General features: G+C 45.7%; 1 protein-coding gene across 1 annotated transcript; it reads right to left on the bottom strand.

Annotated features, from left to right (window-relative positions):
- Positions 1–6,468: 6,468 nt before the first annotated feature.
- Positions 6,469–25,456, bottom strand: MAP3K3 (mitogen-activated protein kinase kinase kinase 3; the record flags this gene model as incomplete). Its single annotated transcript, XM_030468786.1, has 10 exons — positions 6,469–8,576; positions 12,509–12,686; positions 14,265–14,394; positions 15,042–15,173; positions 16,905–17,053; positions 19,925–20,116; positions 21,871–21,963; positions 22,276–22,343; positions 23,770–23,843; positions 25,263–25,456. Coding segments are annotated over 10 exons (1,439 nt in total), but the record flags the coding sequence as incomplete, so codon positions are not given.
- Positions 25,457–27,988: the final 2,532 nt, after the last annotated feature.

Genomic DNA, 27,988 nt, shown 5'->3' on the forward strand with positions numbered 1-27,988 from the left:
ATCCCCTCACCCTTAGCATACCTCCCAATATCTCCTTTCTGAGCACACACCAGTGACTTCTCACTGCCACATTTTCACTTCAGATCTCCATTCTGAAGCACAAGAGCTGCTTTTTGCCTTTTCTCATCCCAGCTGCCAGCAGCCCCCCTTGACTGGCAGTCTAAACCTTGCCATCTGTATCTCTGGAGGTACCAGGATTCAGGATGCTCAGAGCCCACAGTTGAGGGCAAGATGGAAACCTCCAGGTGGGGGGAAGGACAGCAAGTTCTCAGCATCTACAGCTGCCAAACATGATTACAAGCTTTTTCTTTGCTATTTCTGCATGGCCAGGAGCCAGGCATCAGCTCTGGGTGGAGGGGGAAGCATCCTGCACTCCCCCTGCTGAGGCTGAGCAGCAGTGCAGAGCAGGGGGCAAGAGAAACCAGAGGTAGGAAGAGAGATCCTGCTTGCAACCTACTCCAGGATGCTGCTCAAAGCTTACACCTAGTTGAGATGAACTACTTAAAAGTTGTAACCTGGGCCCTGTTGGGGTTTTTTCCCCAGCAAAGAGGAACCAGAGAAGTTGCAGCTGAAGCAGAGGATGCTACAGCTCCCTGGGGCTCCAAGGCTGCAGTGAGAGCTGAAGAAAAGCAGCTCCAACAGCTGGTCCAGGGTTTATTGCTGACTTATTCTGAAGCCCAGAAAGTGGCACATTGCCACCTGCACTTCCTCTCCTCCAAAGCCCAGATCTGGGCTGGCCACCAAAGCAAAAAATCAGACTGAGGAGCAACAAATAACCTTCATGTGTGTTACTCACCCCACAGCTTTCTTTTGCATCTCCATCTTCCTCCCCTAACCTGCCTTTTAGCTCCAGACCCTAAAAATTCAAGCCAACAGATTCAGGTAATAAAAACTGTTTTTGGGGAAAAAAAAAACAACAAAAAGCAATCTGTAAGAATCCATGTACATCCATACCATCCAGATGTCCAGTTTTGGACAAGACACAGAGCACCAGGCAGAGTTCAACCCCAGAAAAACAAGCAGCATGACAGCTTCCCATGCCACCATTTCCTGGATAAAATGCAATACACCCACACTCAGGCAGTATTAAATCCTGGAGACATTGCTCCTGGTTTAGACTTTACTGTCCTAACAGAAAGAGCCACAGAAGTGTACCCAGAGCCAACCTCTGCAGAGATTTTAAATCCTATTTGCTTCAGAACTGTTTTTAAAGAGGGAAAATAGTTTGAGTCACCTTCCCCTGCTTATAACACCACTTAGCAGGAAGAAAAGAAGGCAGCAGAGGTTTTTAGCTGCATTTCTTTTGCATGTTGGTGTTTCATGGCTGATCATCTCCATCTTCAGCCCAAAACTCCAGACATTTCCCTCTCTCAGCCCCTGCTCCACCACCACCCCCCCTGGACTGGCATGGTGAAGCTCTCAGTCAGTCCCACACCCCCTACTTATGGCAAGCAGAATTATTCCAGAGCTCCTTCCTTTTGTCAGAAGTGAGTGGGAGAGGAGTCCAGGAGGGAAGATGCCATCATCCAGGCCTAAAATGTGATCCTCATCTTCCTAAAACAAATGTTACCACTGAACATACTCGGTGGAAAGGAGACTGAAGGCAGCAGCTTTGAGAAAGCAAACCCAAGAGTTTCTAAGTTCAGCAAAAACAGGAATTTCAGGTTCTAACATACATGGGGAGGGTGTCAGGAAGCAGCAGGAATGGGTTATTTCTGGTTCCAAATGACATTTTTGTCCTGGTGGTCTGGTTCTCATCTGGAACAGCACACAAGCTCCACACATGTTGCAATTCATCAGCCTCTTAACCCATTTCTTCTTATTTGTCCACATTTTACAGCAAGACATTAATTCAGTATTTAATTGACATAGCAAATAGTTAACCCTGGCCTGGGAGAAGAAGATTAGAGGGAAGGTTGTGGTTCAGGTCCTGGGAGACCCAATATCTCAAGCATTCAAACCACTTAAGTGACTGTGACACTGAAGAGCAGGAGCTGCACCAGGAAAAACTGAGCATTTCAGCAAGTCCTGGAGATGACTTTTATAGCAGAACTATTTTTTACCCTTTCCTAAGATAGCAGGCTGGAAAAAAAGCCTGAAAATATTTGGAAATGTGGTTACCCATTCCCTCACCCTACTCTGGGACAGCAAAGCTTGTCCTGTCCCAAAGCCCTGGCACACAAAACTCAAACCTACCCAGATTCCTCCACTTCAGCTGGAAGATCTCATTTCTAGAAGCCAGCTCATGGTATCTCCCATTTATCTCATTTCTCTCAGTTTTTGCTTTCTAAAACAACACAAAAGGAGAAACAGTTCAGGAACCTTGAGTTGTTTGCAGTTATTTCAAATAAATTCATGTTTGAGGAGCCTGAGTTCCTCAAGCTGGAGCTGGGGTTACCCCCTTAGCAAAAGCTACTTGGGGATTTATTTTTTTCCTAGAGTTCCCAGCAGGGAATCAGACCTTTCCTAAGAAAGTAGGCTGGAAAAAAAGCCTGAAAATATTTGGAAATGTGGTTACCCATTCCTTCACCCTACTCTGGGACAGCAAAGCTTGTCCTGTCCCAAAGCCCTGGCACACAAAACTCAAACCTACCCAGATTCCTCCACTTCAGCTGGAAGATCTCATTTCTAGAAGCCAGCTCATGGTATCTCCCATTTATCTCAAGTCCAGTGGCCTCATTTCTCTCAATTTTTTCTTTATAAAATGACACAAAAGGAGAAACAGTTCAGGAACTTTGAGCTGTTTGCAGTTATTTAAAAAAAAATTATTTTTGAGGAGCCTGAGTTCCTCAAGCTAGAGCTGGGGTTACCCCCTTAGCAAAAGCTACTTGGGGATTTATTTTTCCTAGAGTTCCCAGCAGGGAATCAGACCTTTCCTAAGAAAGTAGGCTGGAAAAAAAGCCTGAAAATACTTAGAAATGTGGTTACCCATTCCCTCACCTTACTCTGGGACAGCAAAGCTTGTCCTGTCCCAAAGCCCTGGCACACAAAACTCAAACCTACCCAGATTCCTCCACTTCAGCTGGAAGATCTCATTTCTAGAAGCCAGCTCATGGTATCTCCCATTTATCTTAAGTCCAGTGGCCTCATTTCTCTCAATTTTTTCTTTATAAAACAACACAAAAGGAGAAACAGTTCAGGAACCTTGAGCTGTTTGCAGTTATTTCAAATAAATTCATTTTTGAGGAGCCTGAGTTCCTCAAGCTAGAGCTGGGGTTACCCCCTTAGCAAAAGCTACTTGGGGATTTATTTTTTTCCTAGAGTTCCCAGCAGGGAATCAGACCTTTCCTAAGAAAGTAGGCTGGAAAAAAAGCCTGAAAATATTTGGAAATGTGGTTACCCATTCCTTCACCCTACTCTGGGACAGCAAAGCTTGTCCTGTCCCAAAGCCCTGGCACACAAAACTCAAACCTACCCAGATTCCTCCAGTTCAGCTGGAAGATTTCATTTCTAGAAGCCAGCTCATGGTATCTCCCATTTATCTCAAGTCCAATGGCCTCATTTCTCTCCATTTTTGCTTTCTAAAACAACACAAAAGGAGAAACAGTTCAGGAACCTTGAGCTGTTTGCAGTTATTTCAAATAAATTCATGTTTGAGGAGCCTGAGTTCCTCAAGCTGGAGCTGGGGTTACCCCCTTAGCAAAAGCTACTTGGGGATTTATTTTTCCTAGAGTTCCCAGCAGGGAATCAGACCCCTTTCCTGATCTTGTTCCCTTCTTCCAACCTGATGCTGACCTTCCTTAGGCACTAAGGAATCAGTAACAAGACCTAGGGTAAAAAAACAACTCACCAAAACTGCAAAATTCAAAGGCAAACCTCAGCTCCTGCCCTCCAGCAGTAGGATCTCCACGTGAAGAGCATCTAAACCAGTCCAGCTACTCTCCTGCAAGGTGAAATGAAGAGGTTGCTATTTTTATAGACTTTACTACCTATAATCTATACTACCTTCTCTTTGAAGGGTGAGGATGGATGAAGATGTCCTTCCACAGAGGACACACACAGAACACTCCTCCAGCTGTCCCCAAGAATAAATCCCTAAAAGAAAAAATATCCTAAAGTCCTTGGTTAGAGGGTAAAGAGTCTCAGGCATTTGGGGCATCACATGGGGAGGAAGTAAGAGGCACTGTATTGCAAAGAACCACCAGAAAGGCTTTCATATAAATGATAATTTTATTGTAAATAAAATGATACATTGGCCTGGCTTTGCACTGCAAGCCCCTGGTCGGTATATAGAGACTACTGGTTCAAGGTCTTCTGCACAATCCAGGTTAAAGCAATTTCTCCCTGCTCTGCACTTGATGTCACTGACAGAAAATAAAGTCCTTTTCTTCCTATCTGAACTGTCCCTTTGGCAAATCTACCTTCTCTAACTGGGAAACTCCAGGGCTGCTCAGTGACATTTGCTCTTAACCCAGGCTGAAGTTTAAAGAGCTGAAATCCAAACTGCAGAGGACAACTAATTTTTTTTCTTTTTTTCCTGAAAATTAAATACAGACTGAGCACTCCCAGCTCCAAGGTGACAGCCACAGGACTGTCCATATGTCAACTATATAAAAACCTTTCCTTCCAGCAGCTAATAACCTAAGCACCAGTCACTGGGGTCTCATTTAACCCCTCTGTACAGCTCGAAGTATCTGGTCTTTGCCTAGCAGAGGAAGTGTGTACAGCAGGGACAGATGGTTACTGAGGTGTCACAAGTTCTCCTGGCTCTCTGGCCACTTGGAAATAACATGTGTCACCTGAGCAGGTACCAATTTTCCTCCTAGTCCCTTTATTTTTGGTAATTAATGGCAATGGGAACTGTTTGGAGCCTCTTCAAATCCTTTGAAATGCTGCTCCAAAAATAAAAAAATCATTAAAAAACCCAAAACACAGCAAAACAAAAGAAAAAAATCATCCAAATTGCTGCAAACTACCACCTCTAGAACAGGCAAAGATCAGATATACTGGAGAACAAGCAAATAACCTGGAATGCACAGAATCGTCACACCAAGACCAAAATGCCAACAGTTTTGTTTCCTAACAATCCCAGACAACCAAATCCCCCAAGTTCCCCTCTCATGGGCATTTTCCTGCTCACAGTTTCAAGCCTCCATTTCTACAGCACCTTCCATCAAGGATCCCAATATTCACCAGAAATCCTTCCCTGGAAGGAACAGCAGAAAACACAACATGACATTTTGGACTGGACACAATAGCTTATTGTCAGCCTGGCACTCCTCTTCCCCTTAATTCCCATTTTTTTTTGGTTTTTTCTCAGGATGAAGAGGCCAGATATAATTGAATTTAGAGGTATAATCACACTTATGTCCACCTGAAGCTTTTTTGGCTGCCAGGGTTGTGATAAAGAGGCTGCAGTCTGAGTGTTGACCCCAAGCTTATTCAGTGGATTTAGGAACCCAGCTCTTCCTTTTCCCCACTCAAGAGGGCTGTGAGCAAACAAAGAAAGCATTTTGGCTTGGCTCTACTTGTTACAAACCATCAGCAATTTCTCTGCAAAACCAGCTGCTTTTTTTTCCTTTTTAAATCCATAAAGGTGTCAGATTTATTTCCCTCCCACCCCCCCCCTCCCTCCCAGCCCAGTAACAGTCGATATATATAAAAATCACCAAATATGATCTTTTAAAGATATAAATAAAAAAAAAAAACCAACCCCAAAGTATGAGGCATCACTGTTTACATGATGTAAAAAGAGCTAAAAAAGAGAGATATAAACTACATTCATAAAAGTGCATCTCCAAACATACAAGTAATGCTTTGGCTTGTTCCTGTGCCAAACGGGTGGCATTGGGTCAGGTTCTGGAATACAAGAAGTCCAAGCTGGCACCCCATCTTCTCTGTCACTGGACAATTATTATTTCCTTAATAAAGACTGGAATACATTACACAGAGGAGGCACATTTCAGCATAGATGGTGGGAAGGAGCAGAAATTCTGGTGGGGAGAGAGGACTGAGCCCATCATCAGTCCGGGATGCTCTTTGCTCTGGAACAGCCTTGCCAGGAAGCCTATGAGGTAAAAGCCACAACAGATCCTGAGGATTTAGTTGCTTTGAAACATTCAAAGTGACACCTTTTCCTCATGCCCTGTTCTCTCCCAAAACACAAAGGTGTGGGATAAGGAAAAAAAGAGGAACCTGGGCAGGGCAGGATCACTGTGCCCCCTGCTTGCTGCTCTACGTCTGGAGTGGGATGAAGAAAAGATGCCAATCTTTGGTATAATTAGGTGCTAATTGCAAGGCTTGAAGGGTGTTGTCCACCCTACTTCTGTCACCAAGCCTAGAGGAAGGGTTTCCCCATTCCTCTGCAGCATACTCAGCTGTTTACACCACTGTGTAAAGGGGTTGTACAAGAGAGCAGCAGTGTCATGGCCTCGCTTCCCTTGGGTGCAAATGCCAGGGAAGTGGTGGCCAAAAGTCAGGCCCTGTGTCTTGACAATGTGGAGTCAAGTCCCAGGTTTGGGAAAGATCCAAGAGAAGTGCTTTGACTAGAATTAAATAAGTTATGGAACAAGGGCTTTCCTAAAAGATATCCCCTGAAGTGCCTGCAACCTAAACTGGGCATCCTTGGAGTAGTGCAGGAGAGCCTGAACTTGGCTTGCACTGGTTACACATTGCTCTGAGTTTGGCACAGGAAGAACACTTGGTTTTGAAGCCCTTTCAGGGCTTTTGGCTGTTTTTAAGGGTTCATTTTTGCCTCTTTTTAATTAAACAAGTGACTTCTCAAGTGTTCAAGGAGCTTGGTTTCATTAAAACTTGCCTTTTCTGGCTGTAAAACTTCATTTTACTGCACAATGAAAGCAATTTTTCAAGTCTTCTTTGAGGAGGAAGAGTAGAGACACATGGGCCCTTAATATGGTTTCCAATACAAGGGCAGAACACCTGTAGTGCTGTTAAAAATTTTCATTATTCTAGCTAATAGGTTTCCTTTTCTTAGTTTAACTTCATACAGATAACTTGTAATTACCCCATGAACCCCCAGCACTTAGAAACTGCTGGGTTTTTAGGAGTGAAATAAGGACTCTCAGTGCCCAAATCAAGATCTATAGTATTTGAGGCCAGTAAAACCATCAGGAGCTCCATTCTAAGAGATGTGGTACCTTTCAAAGGCAAAACTCATTTTGCTGGTACCTGTGTGGGCATCTGCAGTTCATTTCAGAAGTCTGCTAGGATTAAAGATGTTCTCTCTGGTTCACTGTTTGACTGAACTTGGACAAAAGCTGATTTAATCAGGACCCTATTTGATGGAAACCCCAAATGAACACTTCCACACCTGTAAAACACAAACTGAAGGGTTGAGCTTGGTTCTAACTTGTGCACAAATAAAAATGTTGCCCAGCATTTCTCAACTCAATTCTCCACTAGGCCAAGTCCTCAAAAAAAAAAAAAAACACCTAAGCTTTTCCTGAAGCAAATTCCTGGGCACCAGGATGAACCATCTTTGGTTTAAGGGATGGTAAGAAGTTACCAGCCAAAAAAAAAAAATAGGTGCAACAGAAAGCTGTTGTGTAAAACTCCTCTCCTGAAGGGTTTTGTTTAGACCCAGGGAGATGAAGCAGGAGCACAGATCTGTTGGCTCTGAGGACACAAACTATCCAACCCTGTCTTAATGCTAGGACAGCTCAAGCCTTGGAAAATGAAGCTTGGGATTTTCTAATGTCATTGGGAGAGCCCTAATAATCTTTAGGCCCTGGAGTGATTGCATTCTGCTGAAGCTTTTCTGATTATCCTGACATTTCACTAGAAAGACATCCCTCACCCCAAAACCCATGGTTTCATTATAAAATAACACTATTCACATCCTTTTGAATCAATATTTTCGGAACACCTTCAGATGCTGAATACTTAAGAAGAAAAATATATAATTATATAGTGAGTGCATGCTCAATGCCACATGGCTTTCTGCTGGATTCCTGTACTAGAGATGCCTGGAAAGCTCCAGCAGTCTGGAAAAGAGTGACCCACATGTAGAGAGCTGGGCTGGATGGCTGTTGCATGTTCCTGTGTGTAGCTCTTCCAGTTTCCCCCTTTGGTTCAGGTTTCTTCTGTGTTCAAGCAGTGAGCCACTTCTCTTTATTTTTTTTTTTGGGGGGGGGTCCTGCAGAAAACATGCAGCCAGCTGCAATTTCCCATCAAGGTAAGTAGGGCAAAAATGCAGCTCTGTTGGTAGAATAAACATTAGTCCAGCAAACAAAAGGTCATCAGGCACAAGAGCAGAGCCTAAGGTTCCTTGGCATCATTTCCTCAAAGGATTAGGATGGCTGAGTTGGCATTTGGAAGATGCAGCACCACAAGAGGCAGTTGCAACTAGACCAGCCAGGGCACTCAAAAACCCAGCAAGGGAGGTAATTCAGTACTGGAGCTGTGCAAACTGATGTCTGAGCAGCTCTTCAGCAGAGGGTCTGTGCCTGGCTTCCACAAAAATCTGCTTTAGGAAGTCCCGACAATGTTCTGATATGTGGGAAGGGAGCTGGGGGTTGGTTGGTTGGGTGGCAATTTTGAAAATGGCTGCCATGGCTTCATACTCTGCCCAGGGGGGTTTCTCTGTCAGCATTTCCACAACTGTACAACCAAGGCTCCTAAAAAAACAAGCAGAGAGGAAAAAAAAACAAAAAAAGAACAAAACACAACAAGGAGTGAGAATCGATTGACACAAAACAACAGGCAGAGAGAACCATCTGAAGGGGGCTACAAGGATGCTGGTGATCACCCATGCTCACTACTCTCACCCATGCTGGTGATGGACCTGTGAGGATGTCAGGGAGGGATAGGATATGGGGGAATGGATAAAAACTTAAGGAGGGGAGAGTTAGATTGGATATCAGGAAGTTCTTCCCCATGAGGGTGGTGAGACCCTGGCACTGGTTGCCCAGAGAGGTGGTGGAAGCTCCATCCATCCCTGGAAGTTTTGAAGGTCAGGCTGGATGGGGCTCTGAGCAACCTGATTTGGGGGAAATGGCCCTGCCCATGGCTTGGAAAGGGTCCCTTCCAACCCTGAAAATTCCCAACATCAAGGTACAGCTCTGCTCTGAAGACCAAATGGCTTCATGCTCAGCAAACCCTCAGTGTGCACAGGTTTGAAGGCAGGTTTGAAGCAAACCTTGCTGCTGTTGCTGCTGGCACTGAAGTGCTGAGGCAGGAAAATTGGTTTCCACCATGAGCTGTGCAGTGCCAGCTGCCCAGCTCTCCTTTGTTCAAATCCTGCTCTCAGGAAACCTTTGCATTCCCAGCAGGGGACAAGAGGTGCACACCAGATGAGCTTGAAGGTGATTTTGACCTCGGTGGTATTTCTGCTGCTTTTCCTGTTATCTCTCCAAGGCACTTGGCTGAGTTGCAAGGTAAAAACCACACTTTTTAACCAGTCACTCAGAGGTGGTGACCTCACCAAAGCCATTTTGGCAAAACCCCTTTTGAGTGCACAGCCTCAGGATGCCCACATGGGAGAGAAACCCTTTAATATCTCCACCAGAAACCAAGCACCGTGGACAATTAAAAGCTATTTAAGCTATAAAAGCTCCAAACTGAGGAGCCAGCAAGTTAAAAACACCAGCAGGGCAGATCCCAGAAATCAAAGAGTGTTAAGGCTTGGAAAGGACCCCAAGAGAACATTGATGAGTCCAACCTCCCTGCCAGAGCAGTGTCATCCAGTGACAGGAACATGTCCAGGTAGGTTCTGAATGTCTCCAGAGGAGACTCCACAACTTCTCTGGGCAGCTTGGGCCAGGGCTCTGCCAACCTCACACTGAAAAGAATTCATAGAATCCCAGAATCCTAGAATTGGCTGGGTTGGAAGGGACCTCAGAGATCATCAAGTCCAACCCTTGATCCACTCCCACTGCAGTTCCCAGCCCATGGCACTCAGTGCCACATCCAGGCTCTTTGGAAAGATCTCCAGACACGGAGAATCCACTACTTCCCTGGGCAGCCCATTCCAATGCCTGATCACCCTCTCCAGAAAGAAATTCTTTCTAATCTCCAACCTAAACCTCCCCTGGCACAACTTGAGACCCTGCCCTCTTGTCTTGCTGAGAGTTGCCTGGGAAAAGAGCCCAACCCCCCCCTGGCTCCAACCTCCTTTCAGGGAGTTGGAGAGAGTGATGAGGTCTCCCCTGAGCCTCCTCTTCTCCAGCCTCAACACCCCCAGCTCCCTCAGCCTCTCCTCACAGGATCTGTGCTCCAGTCCCTTCCCCAGCCCAGTTGCCTCCTTTGGACCTGCTCCAGCACCTCAAGCTCCTTCCTGAGGGGCTGAGGGGCCCAGAACTGGACACAGGACTCAAGCTGTGGCCTCCCCAGGGATGAGCACAGGGGCAGAATCCCTTCCCTGGACCTGCTGGCCACGCTCTTCCTCAGCCAGCCCAGGATGCCATTGGCCTTCTTGGCCACCTGGGCACACTGCTGCCTCCTCTTCAGCTTCCTGGCAAGCCAGACTCCCAGCTCCCTTTCTGCCACTCTGTGCCCAGCCTGGAGCTCCCCATGGGGTTCTTGTCTTGAACCTCATCCCCTTGGGATCAGCCCAACTCTCCAGTCTCTCCAGGTCCCTCTGCAGAGCCCTCCTGCCTTCCAGCTGATCCACACTCCCCCCAGCTTGGTGTCATCTGTGAATTTGCTGATGAGGGACTCAATCCCCTCATCTAAATCATCCATAAAGATATTGAACAGCACTGGGCCCAACACTGATCCCTGGGGGACACCACGGCCGCCATTTTGGACACCACAGCCGCCATTTTGAGGCAGCCCCGTTCAGCACCACTCTCTGGGCCCGTTCCAGCCGGTTCCTGACCCAGCACAGAGTGTCCCTGTCCAAGCTGTGGGCTGACAGCTTTTTCAGGAACCTCCTATAAAGGTTTTAGGAACCTCCTATGGTCCAGCTTGCACCCAGATGCATCATTCTGGGGATGCAAAACTTTTGGTAAATCCCTGGGGCTCTGCAGGCTGCTCCAGGGCAAGAAGGTGGTTGTGGGGATGGCCATGGCTGAGCCACCTTTCCTGAAGCAAGAGTGACACCAATACTTCTAGAGGGAAACTGGGGTGCTGCAGTGATTGGTTCTGGTTCAAAGAGGATTAATTACTTCCTCCAGGCCACAGATGAAGCAAAAGCAGTTAGTGAAATTCTAACAGCCAGGCTTGGGTTTTGATGACATTGTTCCACTCAAAAGGCAAAACTGCTTCTTCTACCTTTAAACTCAACCTTTTGAAGTGAAAAGCAAAGAGAAGACATTCACAGGGGCAGACTTGAATCAGCTGCCAAGACAAGGAAGGAAAGGAATTAAATCCTGTGAATATGCAAGAAAGGAGTTCTTGACAAGGTTTAAAATCCAATGTGAAAATTTTACACTGGTTTCCAGCCATTTAAGACTCACTAGAAGAGAGTACAGAAAATGCAAACCATGTGTGCTGAAGTGCTGGGGGTTTGCTCAAGAGCAAGCAGGGATATATTATTGTTTAGACTGATTTATACTGTTGAAGGAGATCCGGTTTCTTGAAGATATTCAGCAAACAGCAGGAATGTTTTTCATGTCAAGTCACTCCAGCAATAACAAATAGCTCACATATTCTGCTATTTAGGAAAAAGAAAACTGGAGAGGGGCCTGCAGCAGTGGCAGGAAGCCAGGTGGATAGATTTGTTACGTCTTTGAGCCTCTCTGGCCATAGGCACCCACCCTGGGACTAACTCTGCACTGGAAAATTCTGTCCCCCCTCCCTCTAAATAATGATCAGGATTGTAGGAACTGGAGCTCAGCCAGCAGCAGCCTCTCTTTGATGGGAATGGACCTGGGTCAGCACCAAAAGGAAATCCACAACTGCAGCAACCCAGGGGGAAGGGCACGTGCTCACCATTTCTCCTCAAGCAGCCCAACTGGGCCAGTCTGCAGAACTTAACCCTTCCCATCCAAGGTTGTTCTGCTGTTTGCTGTCATTTGCCTCAGCTTAGACCTTTTTAAGGCCTCCAAAATGAACATTTTGACACAGGATCATTTTGCTCTCTATTTCAATAGTTTTTTTTTTTTTCTTGGCTATGCCAATAATAGCACAGCTCCAGTTTCCATTCATGCAAACTTCAGATCACCTCTGATCTGACCTGTATCTTTTGTGTTATTCCAGGTTTGGGCATCTTTCCTTTGAAGCTTCAATTCTCTTCCTTCCATTTTCAGTGTGTTACAAGCATATTTCTCATTTTATAACCAAATGAATGGACCCTCCCTAAACACCCTTCAGCCTCTCTTACAAGGGCTAGGAAAAAAAAAAAAGATGGAAACCTTGCACCAGTGGGAAAACAGAAAATAAGCTCTCAGTCTGAATGGAAATTGCTCCTGAAAACCTAAATGAGCAGCTGAGTTTTGAGTTTTTGCCAAACAGCTCATGTCTTGAGCTCAAATCAACTCCTCCAGTTTGCCTGAAAACATCTGCTCCAGACCAAACCTGCTTTCTGGATGACAGGATGGCTGCCTGTCTTATCTTGCTCCAGAAAAACTGTAAATTGAGCTCTGGGAGAGAAAGTTTGAAGTCTCACCATACGTCTGCTTTCCTGCCATAGCCTTCTCCACTGATCACCTCTGGGCTCATCCAGTATGGTGTGCCAGTGACAGAACGGATGCCTGTTCCAGACATACAGATTGTCTGCAGCCTTTTGCTGGCCCCAAAGTCCCCAAGCTTCACATTCCCAGCAGAGTCACGGAGTATATTGGCTCCTAAACAAACAAACAAACAAAAAAAATAATAAAGAAAAACCTGAGGCAGCTGTTTTCATGCAATCCAGCTGTTGGGACTTGTACAGAGCTGATGTATCCTACCCAGAAATACCCCTGCTCATGGTATGGGGTTTTTTTCCCCCCCCCTTAAGCCTCAGGTGACCTGTTAAACATCATTTCTTTATTTCAGGCTGTAGAGAAGCCAAGTGCTAATGGCTGCAAATGGGAAAAACTTCAGGGGAAAAACACAAGGAAGTGAAGGGGGAAGGGAAATGAGAGCTGAGTCAGCACCATCATTGTTACACTGCCTGTAAACAGCTATGCAGGGCCCCCAGGCCAAGGGCTAAGATAGCACAGAGCTGTGTGGAGAAGGATTTTATTGGGATGTTGCTTGGGGGAGAATAACCATTGCTTTCTGGTCAGCTGTGTAACAGATGGAGCTAATTAAATCCCTTTGAACTCCTACAATAAACAAGTCCATCCCCACTTTACTTGGGCAGAGGTCCTGAATGTGAAGCACCAGGGAAAAAAAGCAAAGTTAAGAGCTTGATGTGGACACAAAGTGAGGCAAAAAAACCAATTTTTCCTCCAAAGCTGCAATAGGATCAAAAACCCTTGTGTGGCCATTATCTAGTATGTGAACTACTGCTGCCTTGTGCTTTATCCCACTGGAAGAGCTAAATTCAGACAGTCTGGCCAGCCAGGATCCTGGAGTTAAGAGTTTGGCTTAGAAGATGGGTGCAAAGTAGTGAATAACCCACCAGGTAAGAAATCATTTGATGAAGAGCATCACATGAGCACTACACAAGGTGCTATTTAAGAATCAGCAGCTCCCTTCCCTTTGCCAGCCTGGAGGGGATGCCATGAAGATTTATAGGCAGGAACAAGAGGATCTTTTTCCTGCAGTGAGCAACCCTCCTGCTCTCTAGAGCACAAAATACTTTGTGTGGTGTCTGCCACATCTTTTGACTCTTAAGGAGACTGGCTGGCTCCACAGGGTTCTATTGGGAGAGAAAAATGAAGGACTCATCACAGAGGCTCCACGTGGAAGATTTTAGAGGTTTCCTACATAGAGGACATTCACAAGCTGCAGGGCATTCAGAGTCTTGAGGTAAGCAGGATTGTCAGGAGCAAGCATGGCAAACAGTATGAAATGAATTTCCAGCTGAAAATGGAAGTTTGGCCAAAGAAAAAGGAAATTAAGACAGAAAACCACTGGGGAAAAAAGTGTGCCTTATAGGAGCAGTGGAAGTCAGGTCAGGTGTCAACTCAGCCCCATCTTGCTGGGGTGTGAGAGGAAGGTGAGGAGTGTCCCTAAGAATTGGAGGCTTCCAGTCTTCCTTCCTATAACCAACTGCTCTCAGCTCCTGGAGACATAATATCCCAACTTCCCTTATTACCCAGCCCAGAACACAACCTTCCCTACACCCTGCCCATGGATACAAGACCCAAGCTGAGGGATAACTGAATAAAACAACGTTCAGAAGCTCCAGCCAGGCTACTGAACTCTTTAACACTTGGCCTCTTTTGGCAGAGTTCCTTTAGCACGTGGCATGCAGATGAACCAGCAGATCTCACCCTTTATGTCCCTGTGCACAATCATGTTGCTGTGAAGGTAGGAGACTCCCTCGAGGATCTGGCGAGTGTATTTCCTGGTTACATTTTCTGTGAGGGCACCATAAGCCTTCAGCTGGTCTTTCACTGACCCCTGCACCAAAAGCAAACAAGACAGGGTTGGCAAAGAAATGACAAACCACTCATCTGAAAGTCCCCACTCCATCTCCACAAGCTGTGGCTTTGTTATAGCCAGCAGGCTGATGGATTCTGACCTCTTCTAAAGGCCTTTTGTGAGGCTCTCAGAGCATCTTGCCCTGTGAAGCCCCTTCTAAGAAAAAAGCAAGGACATTAATGGCAAAAACAGCTTCAGGAGGTTCTGTCTGCTGTGCTGGTACAACTCTTTGTGAGGACAAGCAATAAAATAGTTCAGCAAACTGCTCTGGGTCAAAAGTCTCCCTTTTTGCAGGGTCAGTTTTAGTCTAATTTGCTGTACTAGATCACTCTGCCAATTTACAAGTTGGCCCAAGTCTTCTGAAGTACTTTATTAGAACCAATTTAGACTGAGGGGCAGAGCTGGTGTTAGTCACTAATGAAGAGAACCTATTTCAAGCACAAGTTTGGGTATAAATAAAAAGAAAGTGCTGGCATTATAAAGGAGAAGGAGAAAGAGCCATACCCGAGAGGTCACAAGGTGGGTTACAGAGATGGGGTAATCATCACAGCAACTAATAAAACAACTAATAAAGCCATCCATCTGACTTGATGGTCTGCAAACGTGCTGCCTGTGTCAGCTCTTACCCCTGGCATGTACTCCATGAAGATGGTCAAGGTCTTCTCTGCTCGATCCCGTAAGCAGCCGTAATACTGCACGATGCGTTCGTGCTGGAGATTCTTCAGCAGCTGAATTTCACACTCCAGGGCACTCACTTCCTATGGAGGTTGAAGGAGAAAACCAAGGTTCTGACCCCAGGAAATATTCCATCCTAATAAATCTGTCCCTGGAAGGATAAGGCCACTACTACATTCAAGTTCTAATCCATGGCACTGCCTCACCAACCTCTTGGGAAAGGCAAATCTGACCAAATGCTTCACATAAATCTTTGCAGGTTTGAATTCAGGCTTTATCATATAAAGATTTAGGACCAAAAGCTTTATTTCTAAATATTTATTTAGAAATAAATAAATATTCTGACAGCTGAGTGGCTTTAGCCATGTTGGTTGAAAGCATTCTTCCTGCACAACAAAGACATAAACCTCACTTCTCAGCAGTGAGTGTTGATGTCAATGATGAAAAAAGCTCTGAATACACAGTTCCAGAATTGCCAGGAATCTTTTTGTAGGAAAATCAACCCATTAGAAAGCTACAGGTGCTAAGAGTTTCTAACTTCTTCAGTCACCCTGTCCTGTTCTGCTCCACACCACTGATTTTCACTTGAATTGCCCTCAGAAATGGATTCCTCTCTTTCTTACTTCAAGCAATCTGCAGATGAAACTGATTCTCTGCTTAATTCCTGCCACAGGCAACAGGGAATCATAGCACAAAGGCAAAAAAAGCTACCCAACAATTTCAGACTGAATCAGAGATGTTTGTTGCCCAGGAAAAGTATCAGCTTCTTGCTGACTCCAGGGAATGAAGAGGATGAACATCAAAGGTAAGGAGCATGAGGATTTCCAGGAAAAAGAACAAAGATTTCCCCCAAATTAGTCCCACTTTCCTCACTGATGCCACTGGAAGGTGCCAGATTCAATTCTCTTGCTTTGGAAGGGGCTGCAGCTCTTCAAGAGCATGGACCTGGCTGCTGCAGAGGTGTGTGGAACCACAAGTTGCCTAATTGGGCAAAAGTTTGGAGTTTCAGTGCTTTGAAAATACTCTCCAGCCTCTTCTTCCCTGGCTCTGACAGAGTTAGTGTCTGATTTACAACAGGGATGTGGCAGAACTTAGAACTTAGCAAGTTCTACCTTGGCATCAATATTCAAGATAAAAGCAGAATAATTAAATCTTCACAGATCAGTTATTCCAGCTCTGAGGGAATTTGTTCAGTATTGGGAAGCTGGTACAAAAAACCTACCAGGCATTCCAGCTGCAGCCACTGTGCAGGGAGTCAGGTGCTATCCTAAAATTCCAAGGTGTCCTTTTCCATCCCTCCACTGTTCCTAATTTGTAGTCACATCACTGGTCTTGATTAATTGACACACCACAGTTTAGTTTGAGGAGAAGGAAAATCCACAACCAGTATTTAATACACATGATACAGGGATTGCAATGTAAGCCCAGATATTAGGTTTTCCCAAGTGCATGCAGCTTTTTTATTAGGAAAAAAAAATAAAAAGAATCCTACTCTTTCTGGATTTAGTTTCATTCACATTCATGTCTAACCAGGAACACAGGGCAGTTTAAGTATCTCAAGTAACTTGGCAACTAACCAGAAAGCTGAGAAGGGAGAGCCAAAAATGAAGCCAGAAAAAGGATTTTCATTTCAGGCTGAAATTAATAACATGGAAAAGCAGTTTTTAAGTAACTCCTCCTCCTCCTCCTCCTCTCCACATGACTTGAAACCTTAGTACAAACTCACTGTTATGCCAGCTTTTGAGGACAGATACAGGCACTTCACAGCATCTCAAACCTGCAGAATGAATTTTTGAAGCTGCAATGAGAATTACCTTGCTGGTTTCAGGGCTCTCTGGGTCAAACTGGACCTGCTTTGCTGCAAGCTCTCTGCCTGTGTCCACATCATAGCACAAATACACCCGACCAAAGGCACCCTGGCCCAGCAGCTTTCCTCGTCGCCAGTTGATGGGAGCACTTGGAGCTAAAAAAAAAACAACAAAAAACCCAAAATATTGATGATTTTTATATTTATTTCAAGGGAACTGTGATCTTTTCAAAGATCCATCACACTGGGATTGCAAGAAGCATTTTGCAGTTGAAGAAAAAAACATGAGGCACTCTCCTGGGGTAAGGGAGACAGAAGAGAATCCAACCCTTCAGACTCTCAGGACTTGCTATAATTTCCATTTATAATGAAATAGCAAAACATTTTGCTAAGATTTACTCCTGGCCTGTTATTCTATGAGGTTGATGAAATTTCTTTCCAGTAGAGTGGATTCTACAACATCACCATCTCAAGAGATGGGGCAGCAATTTAATAGCTTCTTCCAACCCTTGAATATCCCTCTCAGAAAGAAAGGTGTTGGCCCTGGGAGTGGTGTGAATTTTCAGCTTATCTGCATCACTTTCCAGTTTTAGTTAGAAATGCAAGATGGCAAAAAGAAAACTGAAGCAAAAGGAAAAGTTTTGTGGACAGAGAAGCTTCTTTCTTTTAAAAGTGGTTAAGGCACTTTCTAGGAATGATTTTTTTTTCTCTTTGGTCAAAATGCACCTTTCTGCTCAGAAGGTCCTGAGCATAATATTCAGATTTTTTGGACACTGCTTTGTTCTATCCCTGTTTCCTTATTTGAACCACACTGAGATGGCACTTAGGGATGTGGTTTAGTGGTGGAATTGGCACTGTTAGGTTTATAGTTGGACCTGATGATCTTAAAGATCCTTCCCATCCTAAAAGATCCTGTGATTCTGTGACTAATCTGTAGTTACTCCATGCATCAGATGAAGAAGAGCTCAACCAGCCTTGCTAAATCAATCCCACCCCCTAGGAATGACTCTAAACCTTCTGGAACAACTTGCAGGCCATTATTTCCAAGTCCTCTGTCAATCCTTGATTAATTTGGGGTTCATTCTCCTGCAGGAAGCCCATCCCAACAAAAATTAGAAGCTGTAACTCCCTACTAGACAGGGATAAGGCAGGAGCCATAATGTGAGCACAGTGTGGGCATCATTTCTACCTGCTGAACAATTAACCTCTAATTAAAATATCCATGAGAACTGGCTTGGCAAGTGCATTGCACAAGCAGCAGTCCCCTGACCCAAAGATTAACACCTGAGCCCAGCTTTCCAGACCACACTCAGTACCAAAATATATTCCAGTGTTTGAGCTCTAACTTGGAAAACTACACTACCAGGCTCATGCAGTGCAATGCATCCAATTAGGTTGGATCTAACAAAACTCTAAAAAGAAAGACAAGAATCAGCCATCTGGACAGTGTGAAAATACAGAAGAGCTGGGAGAGAAGCTTTGCCATGTCTAATTTAATCAGATTTACTGCCAGTAGGTGTTTGAGTGTCTTGCTTCCTTTGCTGCACTCATGTCTTCATTTTGCTCCTTAAATTATGGTGTGGGATATCTCAAGTTCATCAGGAATGATTTATGTGCCATTTCTTTTTTTATATGTTATAAAGTTCCCCAAAAAACAACTCAGGAATGCTATTAATGCAGAGATAAATCTTTCTATAAAGGAGTGACTGACATAAATACAGCCCCTAACCAGTAAAATAACTGTAGTCCACATGTCTGACTCCAAATGTTAATGTATCAAGAGACCAAACAGCTGTTTGACTCTTAAGAACCTTGTAGATTGTTCAGATCCAATCAAACTTCAAGTTTTTTTTTACTTTGCTGAATTTCTGATAGATCACAGAATCATCAAATGGTTTGTACTGGAAGATACCTTAAGGATTATCTAGTTCTAAAAGTCCTGGATGGGCAGGGACACTTCCAGGTTGCTCCAAGCCTCATCCAGCCTGGCCTTGAGCTCTGCCAGCCACAACTTTTTTGGGCAACCTGAGCCAGGGAGTCTCCATCCTCACAGTGCAGAATTTCTTCCTCTTATCTCCTTTTTCAGCTTAAAACCATTCCCCCTTGGCATGTAGCACAACATACCCTTGCCAAAAGTTCCTCTCCAGCTTTCCTTGCAGGAATAATCCTAAGGAAAGGCCAGCTCCCTATCCTTAGAACTTTCCTACAGGTGAGACAGAGTCTTAACACACAGCCACGGAATTCCATGGGTTTGAACACCTCCTTACCCTCAAACTATGGCAATATCTTGGCTCTGGAGTTCATCTCTAAAAATTTTTCTCGCCCTTTTAAGCCCCAGAAGGCCTTTTCCCAGTTATCATGAAGAGAAGCCAGCAGTGTGCCCAGGTGGCCAAGAAGGCCAATGGCATCCTGGGCTGGTCAGGAAGAGCGTGGCCAGCAGGTCCAGGGAAGGGATTCTGCCCCTGTGCTCATCCCTGGGGAGGCCACAGCTTGAGTCCTGTGTCCAGTTCTGGGCCCCTCAGCCCCTCAGGAAGGAGCTTGAGGTGCTGGAGCAGGTCCAAAGGAGGCAACTGGGCTGGGGAAGGGACTGGAGCACAGATCCTGTGAGGAGAGGCTGAGGGAGCTGGGGGTGTTGAGGCTGGAGAAGAGGAGGCTCAGGGGAGACCTCATCACTCTCTGCAACTCCCTGAAAGGAGGTTGGAGCCAGGGGGGGGTTGGGCTCTTTTCCCAGGCAACTCTCAGCAAGACAAGAGGGCAGGGTCTCAAGTTGTGCCAGGGGAGGTTTAGGTTGGAGATGAGAAAGAATTTCTTTCTGGAGAGGGTGATCAGGCATTGGAATGGGCTGCCCAGGGAAGTAGTGGATTCTCCGTGTCTGGAGATCTTTCCAAAGAGCCTGGATGTGGCACTGAGTGCCATGGGCTGGGAACTGCAGTGGGAGTGGATCAAGGGTTGGACTTGATGATCTCTGAGGTCCCTTCCAACCCAGCCCATTCTAGGGTTCTATGATTATCAGGAATGCTTCCTTACATTTGGTGGGAATGTTCCTCTCCTGCACTCCCAGGGCGTTTTCACTGTCCGCGCTCCGCAGGCGTCCCCGGGGATCCAGGTACTGCAGGGCCAGGCCCAGGTTCTCTCCATTGGTGCTTAAGGAACGACTGGAAGGGACTAAAGTGAAAAGATTCCCTTGGTGACGTCGGATCCGGGGAAACGTCCTTCGGCCTGGAGGAAAAAAAAAATGACAGGAAAAATTTGAAAGAAATTAAAATTCCTGCGCAGCCGAGCGGGAGGGAAACGGGCTGGAGACTGAGGAACAAAGAGAGAGGGAAATGCCTGGATTGGTTCTTCCTTGAGTACAGAACCTTGAGGATTCTATCCAGTTTTGGGCTCCTCAGTTCAGGAAGGAGACTTTGAGGTGCTGGAGCAGGTCCAGAGAAGAGCAAGGAGGCTGGGAAGGGATTCCAGGACAAATCCTGTGAGGAAGGGCTGAGGAGCTGGGGGTGTTGAGGCTGGAGAAGAGGCTCAGGGGAGACCTCATCACTCTCTACAACTCCCTGGAAGGAGGTTGGAGCCAGGGGCGTCAGGATCTTCTCCCAAGACAAGAGGCCATGGGCTTCAGCTCTGCCAGAGGAGGTTTAGGTTGGAGATTAGGAAGGAATTCTTTCCTGAGAGGGTGATCAGACATTGGGATGGGCTGCCCAGGGAGGGGGTGGATTCTCCGTGTCTGGAGGTTTTTAGGAAGGGACTGGATGTGGCACTGAGTGCCACGGGCTGGGAACCACGGTGGGGGGGGAGTGGATTAAGGGTTGGATTTGATGCTCTCAGAGCTCCTTTCCAACCCAAATGATTCTGTGATCCTGGTGGAGAAAAACCTACTGCCCAAACAGGCAAGGTGCAAAAATGGAACAGTTTAGGGTTGATGCTGCTTGAGTTCAGTAAAGCTTTGGATGACTCCCAAAGCAGTGGGAGAAAACACTGCTCAGTGCAGTAATGCAAGATTTAAACTTGCCCTGGAAGGCAAAAATCTGATTCACATAAAGCTCCAGGGCTTGTTAACTGCACAGCCAGAATGGCTTTCTGAATGTGCCTGGACTTGCAAACAAACACCATAAACAAAAGACTGTGACAACTTGCACCTCTTAGGAAACTTTGAGGAATGGATTTCCACAAAGCCATCCAACAAGAGAGACTTTATTCTTTAAATCACTGGTGTATTGTAAAAACCCAGAAGTAAGTTTGTGCTGTGAATCAGGAAAGCATAATAAAACCCTGAGGGAGGAGCCCCACTGTATCTGATCAAGGCTGACAAACACATCCACTGCTCAACCCCAGCAGCCTGGATCAGCCTGGATATCCCCAGAAAGGAGGAAATAAACCAGCAATTCCAAACAGCCACCCTGGCTTGTTCTGTCAAGGTGGAATCCTGCATTAACCTCAGAACTAATCCCAAGGACATTTCCAGACTATTCCTCCTCTCCTGGAGGTTACCACTGGCACTGCCTCCCAGGACACTTCCAAACTCTTTCTCTCCTGGAGGGTACCACTGGCACTAACTCCAGGGACACTTCCAAACTCTTCCTCCTCTCCTGGAGGTTACCACTGGCACTACCTCCCAGGACACTTCCAAACTCTTTCTCTCCTGGAGGGTACCACTGGCACTAACTCCAGGGACACTTCCAAACTCTTCCTCCTCTCCTGGAGGTTACCACTGGCACTAACTCCAAGGACACTTCCAAACTCTTCCTCCTCTCCTGGAGGTTACCACTGGCACAAACTCCAAGGACACTTCCAAACTCTTCCTCTCCTGAAGGTTACCACTGGCAATAACTCCAAGGACACTTCCAGACTCTTCCTCCTCTCCTGGAGGTTACCACTGGCACTAACTCCCAGGACACTTCCAGACTCTTCCTCCTCTCCTGGAGGTTACCATTCCAGCTTCCTCAAGGCTGGAATAAAAGGTCTGAGATGAAACTCACCATCGTTGTAGTCTTTGTGCTGCATGGAGACATTGTAACGCCGAGGGTAGGTGCCACCTTTCCCTGCTTTGTCATAAATCTGATTCTCACGGTCTGGAAGGAGATGGAAAGAGAAAAATCAGGCTCCTTCCCAAAGTCTACATGTTCCCATGACAGAATTCTTCTGTAACAGGAGTTTTTTTTTTTAAGGAAGATGTCTTCCCAAAGTCTACGTGTTCTCATGACAGAATTTTCCTGGAACAGGAGGTTTTTTTAGGAAGGTGTGAGGAATAAATGACTCCACAGCTTTTTCTAGCAACGTGTCCCCAGTTCTTCTGTTTATACAATCCCAGCTAGAATCAGGGTAGCCAGGAAAGAGGAGAAAATGTCTGGATCAAATCATCTTTATACTGGATACTGACATACCTGAGAACTCCTGTCTATTATCAGGAAAGCTTTGTGCCCTTGACATCCGTGACTTCCGAAAAGAAGGACTATTAAAGAGAGAAGGCAAGAATAAGTTTTGCTGTCTGCTAGAGAGAAACCTACAAGGACTTCAAACACAAGCCTTTAAACACCTGCACAGCAGTCATGGTGATTTTCAAATCTGTTTCCCTGCAATCACTTCAAGCCACATCTGCAAAGCTGAAGTCAGGCTAAGCCCCAACTAAACAAAGTATTTCCCTTCTCTTCAGTTTGTGCCATTTATTCAGTAGGAATCCAACCTCTGGTTTGAGATCTTGAGGAAGGTAAAAATCCAAGAGGAAGAGCAGAAGAGGGGACCACTTGCAGCAGTAGAGAATGGGGAAGTTATCCTCTCATGAAAACATCCATGCACTTTCCTCCCCATGAGCAGAAATACAAACACTGCTTGCAAAACTTCACCCTTGAGTTTCTCCCCAGCATGCAGGACTCCTCAGGCAAGCCTAAATATGGCCCCTTGTTTGGCAGAAGGCCTTTAACATGTTTAAAAAACTCAACCTGTGCCAAAGCCCTGTTAATTCCACTTTTTTTTTTTTTGTGTGTGTGTTAACCAGTGTAAATGTACTGAGCCTGATACAACTTTCCCAAAAGGAGATTCCTTTCCTACTACACAAGGCACAGATGGTGCCCTCTCCTCCAAGAATAAAAATCAGTTTTTTTTTTTTACATCCTCCACTTAGGACAGAGAAAAGGGGAGAGAAGCACAGGCAACAAATAAGCAATATCCTCACCCCCAAATAAATGACTTCATGCAGACAGACAGGTTTAACTTTAAGTGCTTCCTTCTAACTCCATAAACTGAAGGAAGTGAATGGCTACAAAACCAAACCTCAAGTGCTTGACATGAAAGCATACACTGCCTAGAAGAATCAGCTTGAAGGAATCTTTAAAAGATGCTGAAGCCCAATATTCCAGGAGCTGGGAAGCCACAGTTGGTGTTCAAGTTAATAGAAGCCATGGCTGCCCACCTCAAGCAACACCAACAGCAAAGCAAAGGAAGAACAAGATCTAGAGCACCAAATTCTTCACCAAAGGAAGAGCCACTTTATTTACCTTTGGAATTATATCTTGTGAATCTAATGGAATGATACATTGCCATCACCTTAGAATAGGTTGGCTTTTGGGGATTTTAAATGAACAATTAGAGCCTTGTCTAAAAGAGATTTAAATACCCTGCAGTCAGATGTTCTTGGAGCCCAGGCTCCAGCTTGCTTTAGAGCTCTGTAGCTTTCCAGAGGTACTGAAGCACCATTTTGGTGCTGTATGGTTTTGACAGAAACTAAACCAGCCTTAAGACATAGTTAATTCTTTCTAAGAGTACTGGGATACTGGTACAAGTTCCCCTTTCTCTTTCTAAGAAAATTACTGAGATGGAAAGAAGTACAAGTGGCATTTTGATTTCAGCACACAAATTCCTACCAGCTTGTACATTTGTACCTGTCTGCTGACCTGTCCAAGGACTGGCAGCTTCCTGACACCGAGTTTTCAGCACTGCTTAAAGGGTCCAGCATCTGCAAAACACACACAAAAAAAATCCCATGGCAACATCAGTTGAGCCTAATGTCTAAAAGAGACTGTGCAAGAGGATCAGAGTCCACTACTGCTTCCCTGAAGGACGTCCAGATGAAGGGGGGAGTCTAAAGCTACTCTGAATAAACGTTTTTCCTTTCATCTCCAGGCTGAACACCCCCAGCTCCCTCAGCCTCTCTTCATAGGATATGTGCTTAACTCCCTTCCCCAGCCCAGTTGCCTCCTTTGGACCTGCTCCAGCACCTCAAGCTCCTTCCTGAGGGGCTGAGGGGCCCAGAACTGGACACAGGACTCAAGCTGTGGCCTCCCCAGGGATGAGCACAGGGGCAGAATCCCTTCCCTGGACCTGCTGGCCACGCTCTTCCTCAGCCAGCCCAGGATGCCATTGGCCTTCTTGGCCACCTGGGCACACTGCTGCCTCCTCTTCAGCTTCCTGGCAAGCCAGACTCCCAGCTCCCTTTCTGCCACTCTGTGCCCAGCCTGGAGCTCCCCATGGGGTTCTTGTGTTGAACCTCATCCCCTTGGGATCAGCCCAACTCTCCAGTCTCTCCAGGTCCCTCTGCAGAGCCCTCCTGCCTTCCAGCTGATCCACACTCCCCCCAGCTTGGTGTCATCTGTGAATTTGCTGATGAGGGACTCAATCCCCTCATCTAAATCATCAATAAAGAGACTGAACAGCACTGGGCCCAACACTGATCCCTGGGGGACACCACAGCCGCCATTTTGGACACCACAGCCGCCATTTTGAGGCAGCCCCGTTCAGCACCACTCTCTGGGCCCGTTCCAGCCAGTTCTTAACCCAGCACAGAGTGTCCCTGTCCAAGCTGTGGGCTGACAGCTTTTTCAGGAGGATGCTTTGGGAAATGTGTCAAATGGGAGACATAACTTTAGGTGTCCAAGGACTCAGCTGGGAAAAATGAAAGTTTAGGTCAGCCTTGTGCTGTGTTTTGGTCCCAACTGACTTGGGATCAGGAACAGAGTCTCTGCTGGTGGCAGAGCATTGCTGCCTCCACCTGCAAGTTGCCCTCTGCCCTTATTTCCTACTCTTTTTTGAATGGAGAGTGCAGGTTCAAACACAGGAGGGTGACACCAACCTGGCAATAGGAAACCTGAGCACCCATGTGCACTTCACCCCAAAAACTGCTCATTCAGAGGTGGAAAGATAATCCCAACGTGCATGGGAACTGCTTCTGGCAGCCCAACCAAGCCTTTCAGCTTGCACAACTACAAATAACTCTGAAACAGAGTTTAAACGAACACAGCAGTGCTGGTGGCTGATGCAACTCCAGTTAGCGAATATCCTAGAGGGAAAAAGAGGACTCAGAGAGCAGCAGTGAGTTCCCTGTAAGAGCTGGGATTATTCTCCTTTTTTTTTTTTCCACCCTGATGCTCATACTTACACACTGTTCATTGGTTTCTGGGATGAATTCTCCTTCACTGTTTATGCTGGTGTAGGAACCCTGGCGAGCAATGCGCTGCTGCCTCTCTGGAACATACCCAGGAGGTGGTGAACTTCTGCCTGTGTTCTGGGAACCTGGGCCAAAAAGAAGGACATTTTTTGGATGTTTATGCCTGGTGAAATGAGGCTGCACAGCTGTGGACACAGAATCCAAAGTCTTCACCTCTAAAGCTGGAGCTCTTTATGATCACATCAACTCGGGAGGGAAGCTTTGGGCAGAAATGGAACCTGGAGGTCCCATGTCAAAAAGCCAAAAATTCAGTGAGCAGCTGTACTGGTATTTTAGGCATTACAGATTCCTAACACAGCAATCACTATTTCTCTTCTGCTCACCTGCTGGAGCATAATTCCAGTACCTCAGAGAAGGCAGGAATCCCTGGATGGTGGGTACGAACTTCACTGCTAAGCTCCACTAAACAAAACACTTGTCAGAGCAACCAATCTGTCTTGATTTTAAGTTTGCTTCAATCAGGATCATCTGTCTGGAGCAGCAGCACCTTCCCTGCAGTCATCATCAGCTGAATTAATTGGACTGACACCAAGAAATTTCAATATCCCATGGGAGCACTGTTGCCTTTGTAAATAACCCCCAAATCTCTGTTTTACTGAGTGAAAAATGAAACTGTATGTGTAGCACTTTGGGCAAAAACACATGGAGGTCAATCCTGCAGTTTTTATTCATTAGGTGAGAGACTGATATGGACTGAGAGCAATGTTGAGGGGACAAAAGGTAAGAAAAACATTCAACTTCTCTGTTAATGCCACTACTTAAAGAGTTTCTGTAGTGCTACCCAAGAGAAACTTCACCTCTAGGATGTGTTTTTTTCCTTGCAGATTTTAAAGATGATGATTACTTCAGAAAGAGGATTTTTTCCTTTTTCCAGTGACCTGTCCACCTGCAGCTCCCACCAAATCACCCTGAGGAGCTCTAAGAAATGCTGGGGTAGAGCCAAGGTCACCCCTGAAGTCAGAGCCTTAGGATCAGCTCTCAGGCTCTGCTCTTTGTGATGCTGTCTTGAATTAACTGTGTGTACTCAGGTGCTGCAAAAGATGGGTCCAGATCAGCAAAAACTCCTCTCCCAAGGAAAATATTTCCTGCAGAAGTGACTGCAATAAGGGAAAGATCAGCAGAAGCAAACTGAAAAGCAGTGCACACACCTCTCAGAGGAAATCAAACCCCCAGTGCTGGCACAGCTTAGAGCCATGGGGGGGGGGAAGTGAAAAAATAATGCAGTTTTTAGAGCTCCCACTTGATTTTCCAAGGGCTCACGTGATATTCTGAACCAACTGGTGTGGAAATAAACAAGAGCATGGTGTGGGGCTCCCCCCAGACACAGGAGCACACTTTCACTCCTTCCCTTGGCCAAAGGGAGCCCAAATTCTGCTGGCTTGGCTCCAGCTGCTATTGTGGAAAGGCCACCAGCACTGGGCAGGAAAAGGAAGTCAGCACTAAATCAATGTATATCAAAGGAAGTGAGTGGAAAAAACACAAGTGCTGCCAGAATGCTTGGCAACTGTTAATTTTTAATTTTTTTATTTTTTTTTTCCTTTTAAATAAAAGTGATCTTTACTTCCAAACCTCTGAACTGGTGACAGCACAACACTGGCACTGCATGACAGGGCATGAACAGGGAAACCTCTCTGCCTGAAACCCTCCTCTGCCAAATCAAAGAGAGGAAAAGAGAAGGAAGAAGGAACTGATTCAAAACTGAATTATTGCCTAATTGCTATCAGCCCTCTGATAGCAGGACTGGAACTGGACCTCTTAATAAAGTAGCAGGCTGGTACTTTGACATTTTCAGAAAAAAACCCAATGCTTTCTTGATTGATGAAGGAGAGGCTAATCAGAAAGCATCCAGAAGCTGGGAAAAGAGGAAAGAGTCCATGGAATACAACTGGAATACAGAGAGGCCCCTTCTTACTACACAGTTAACCCACAGCAGACAAGCAGTACAGCTTGTTAGCTTTGGCATCATTATCTGGATAGCTCAGGATGCCAACAAAGGAGAAAGATCTATAGATATATTGAATAAAATAAGTGTTGGCATTGCAGTTTTCTGTGAAAAAAGAAACCTGGTGTTCAGACGTGCATGGATCCTGCTGACTTCTTCCTAGGACAAGGGAATGTTGCTCTTTTTATGGATATTAAACTAGAAAGTGTGGGAAAACTCTTTTCAGTTTCAGTCACATACTTCATAAGCAAATTATACCAAAGGGAAGCAGCAAATTCTAGACAAGTTTGGGTTTATTTTTGTTTGCTAGGCAAGTCTGGTGTTCAGAACTCCTGGTTGAGTCCTCAGCTTGCTCCCCCAATCACCTGTTCTTGAACAGTGTGGACCTCTCCAATACAGAGGCTGTTGTAGTTTAATTGGATTTATTACTTGATGCTAAAATTGCAGAGGAAATACAGATCTAAAATAGATCTAAAATAGATCAGAATATAGATCCTGTAATGATTATGCCTCCAATTTAAACAAAGGAAACTAAAAGCACTCCTCTTCCACAGAAGGGGCTGGCTTAGAACTTGGCAACAAACCAGCTCTGACATTCCCAACTCCTGCCCTGGTGTTTTGCAGCACCTGCCAGCTGAGGCATTGGGTCTGACAAGCTCTAAACCAGCTGCTGTATCAGCACAGCCACCCTCTGCCTTCTGTTTCCAGCAAAATT

Source organism: Calypte anna, unplaced genomic scaffold (genome assembly GCF_003957555.1).
Source record: "Calypte anna isolate BGI_N300 unplaced genomic scaffold, bCalAnn1_v1.p scaffold_81_arrow_ctg1, whole genome shotgun sequence".
Classification (NCBI taxonomy): Eukaryota; Metazoa; Chordata; class Aves; order Apodiformes; family Trochilidae; genus Calypte; species Calypte anna.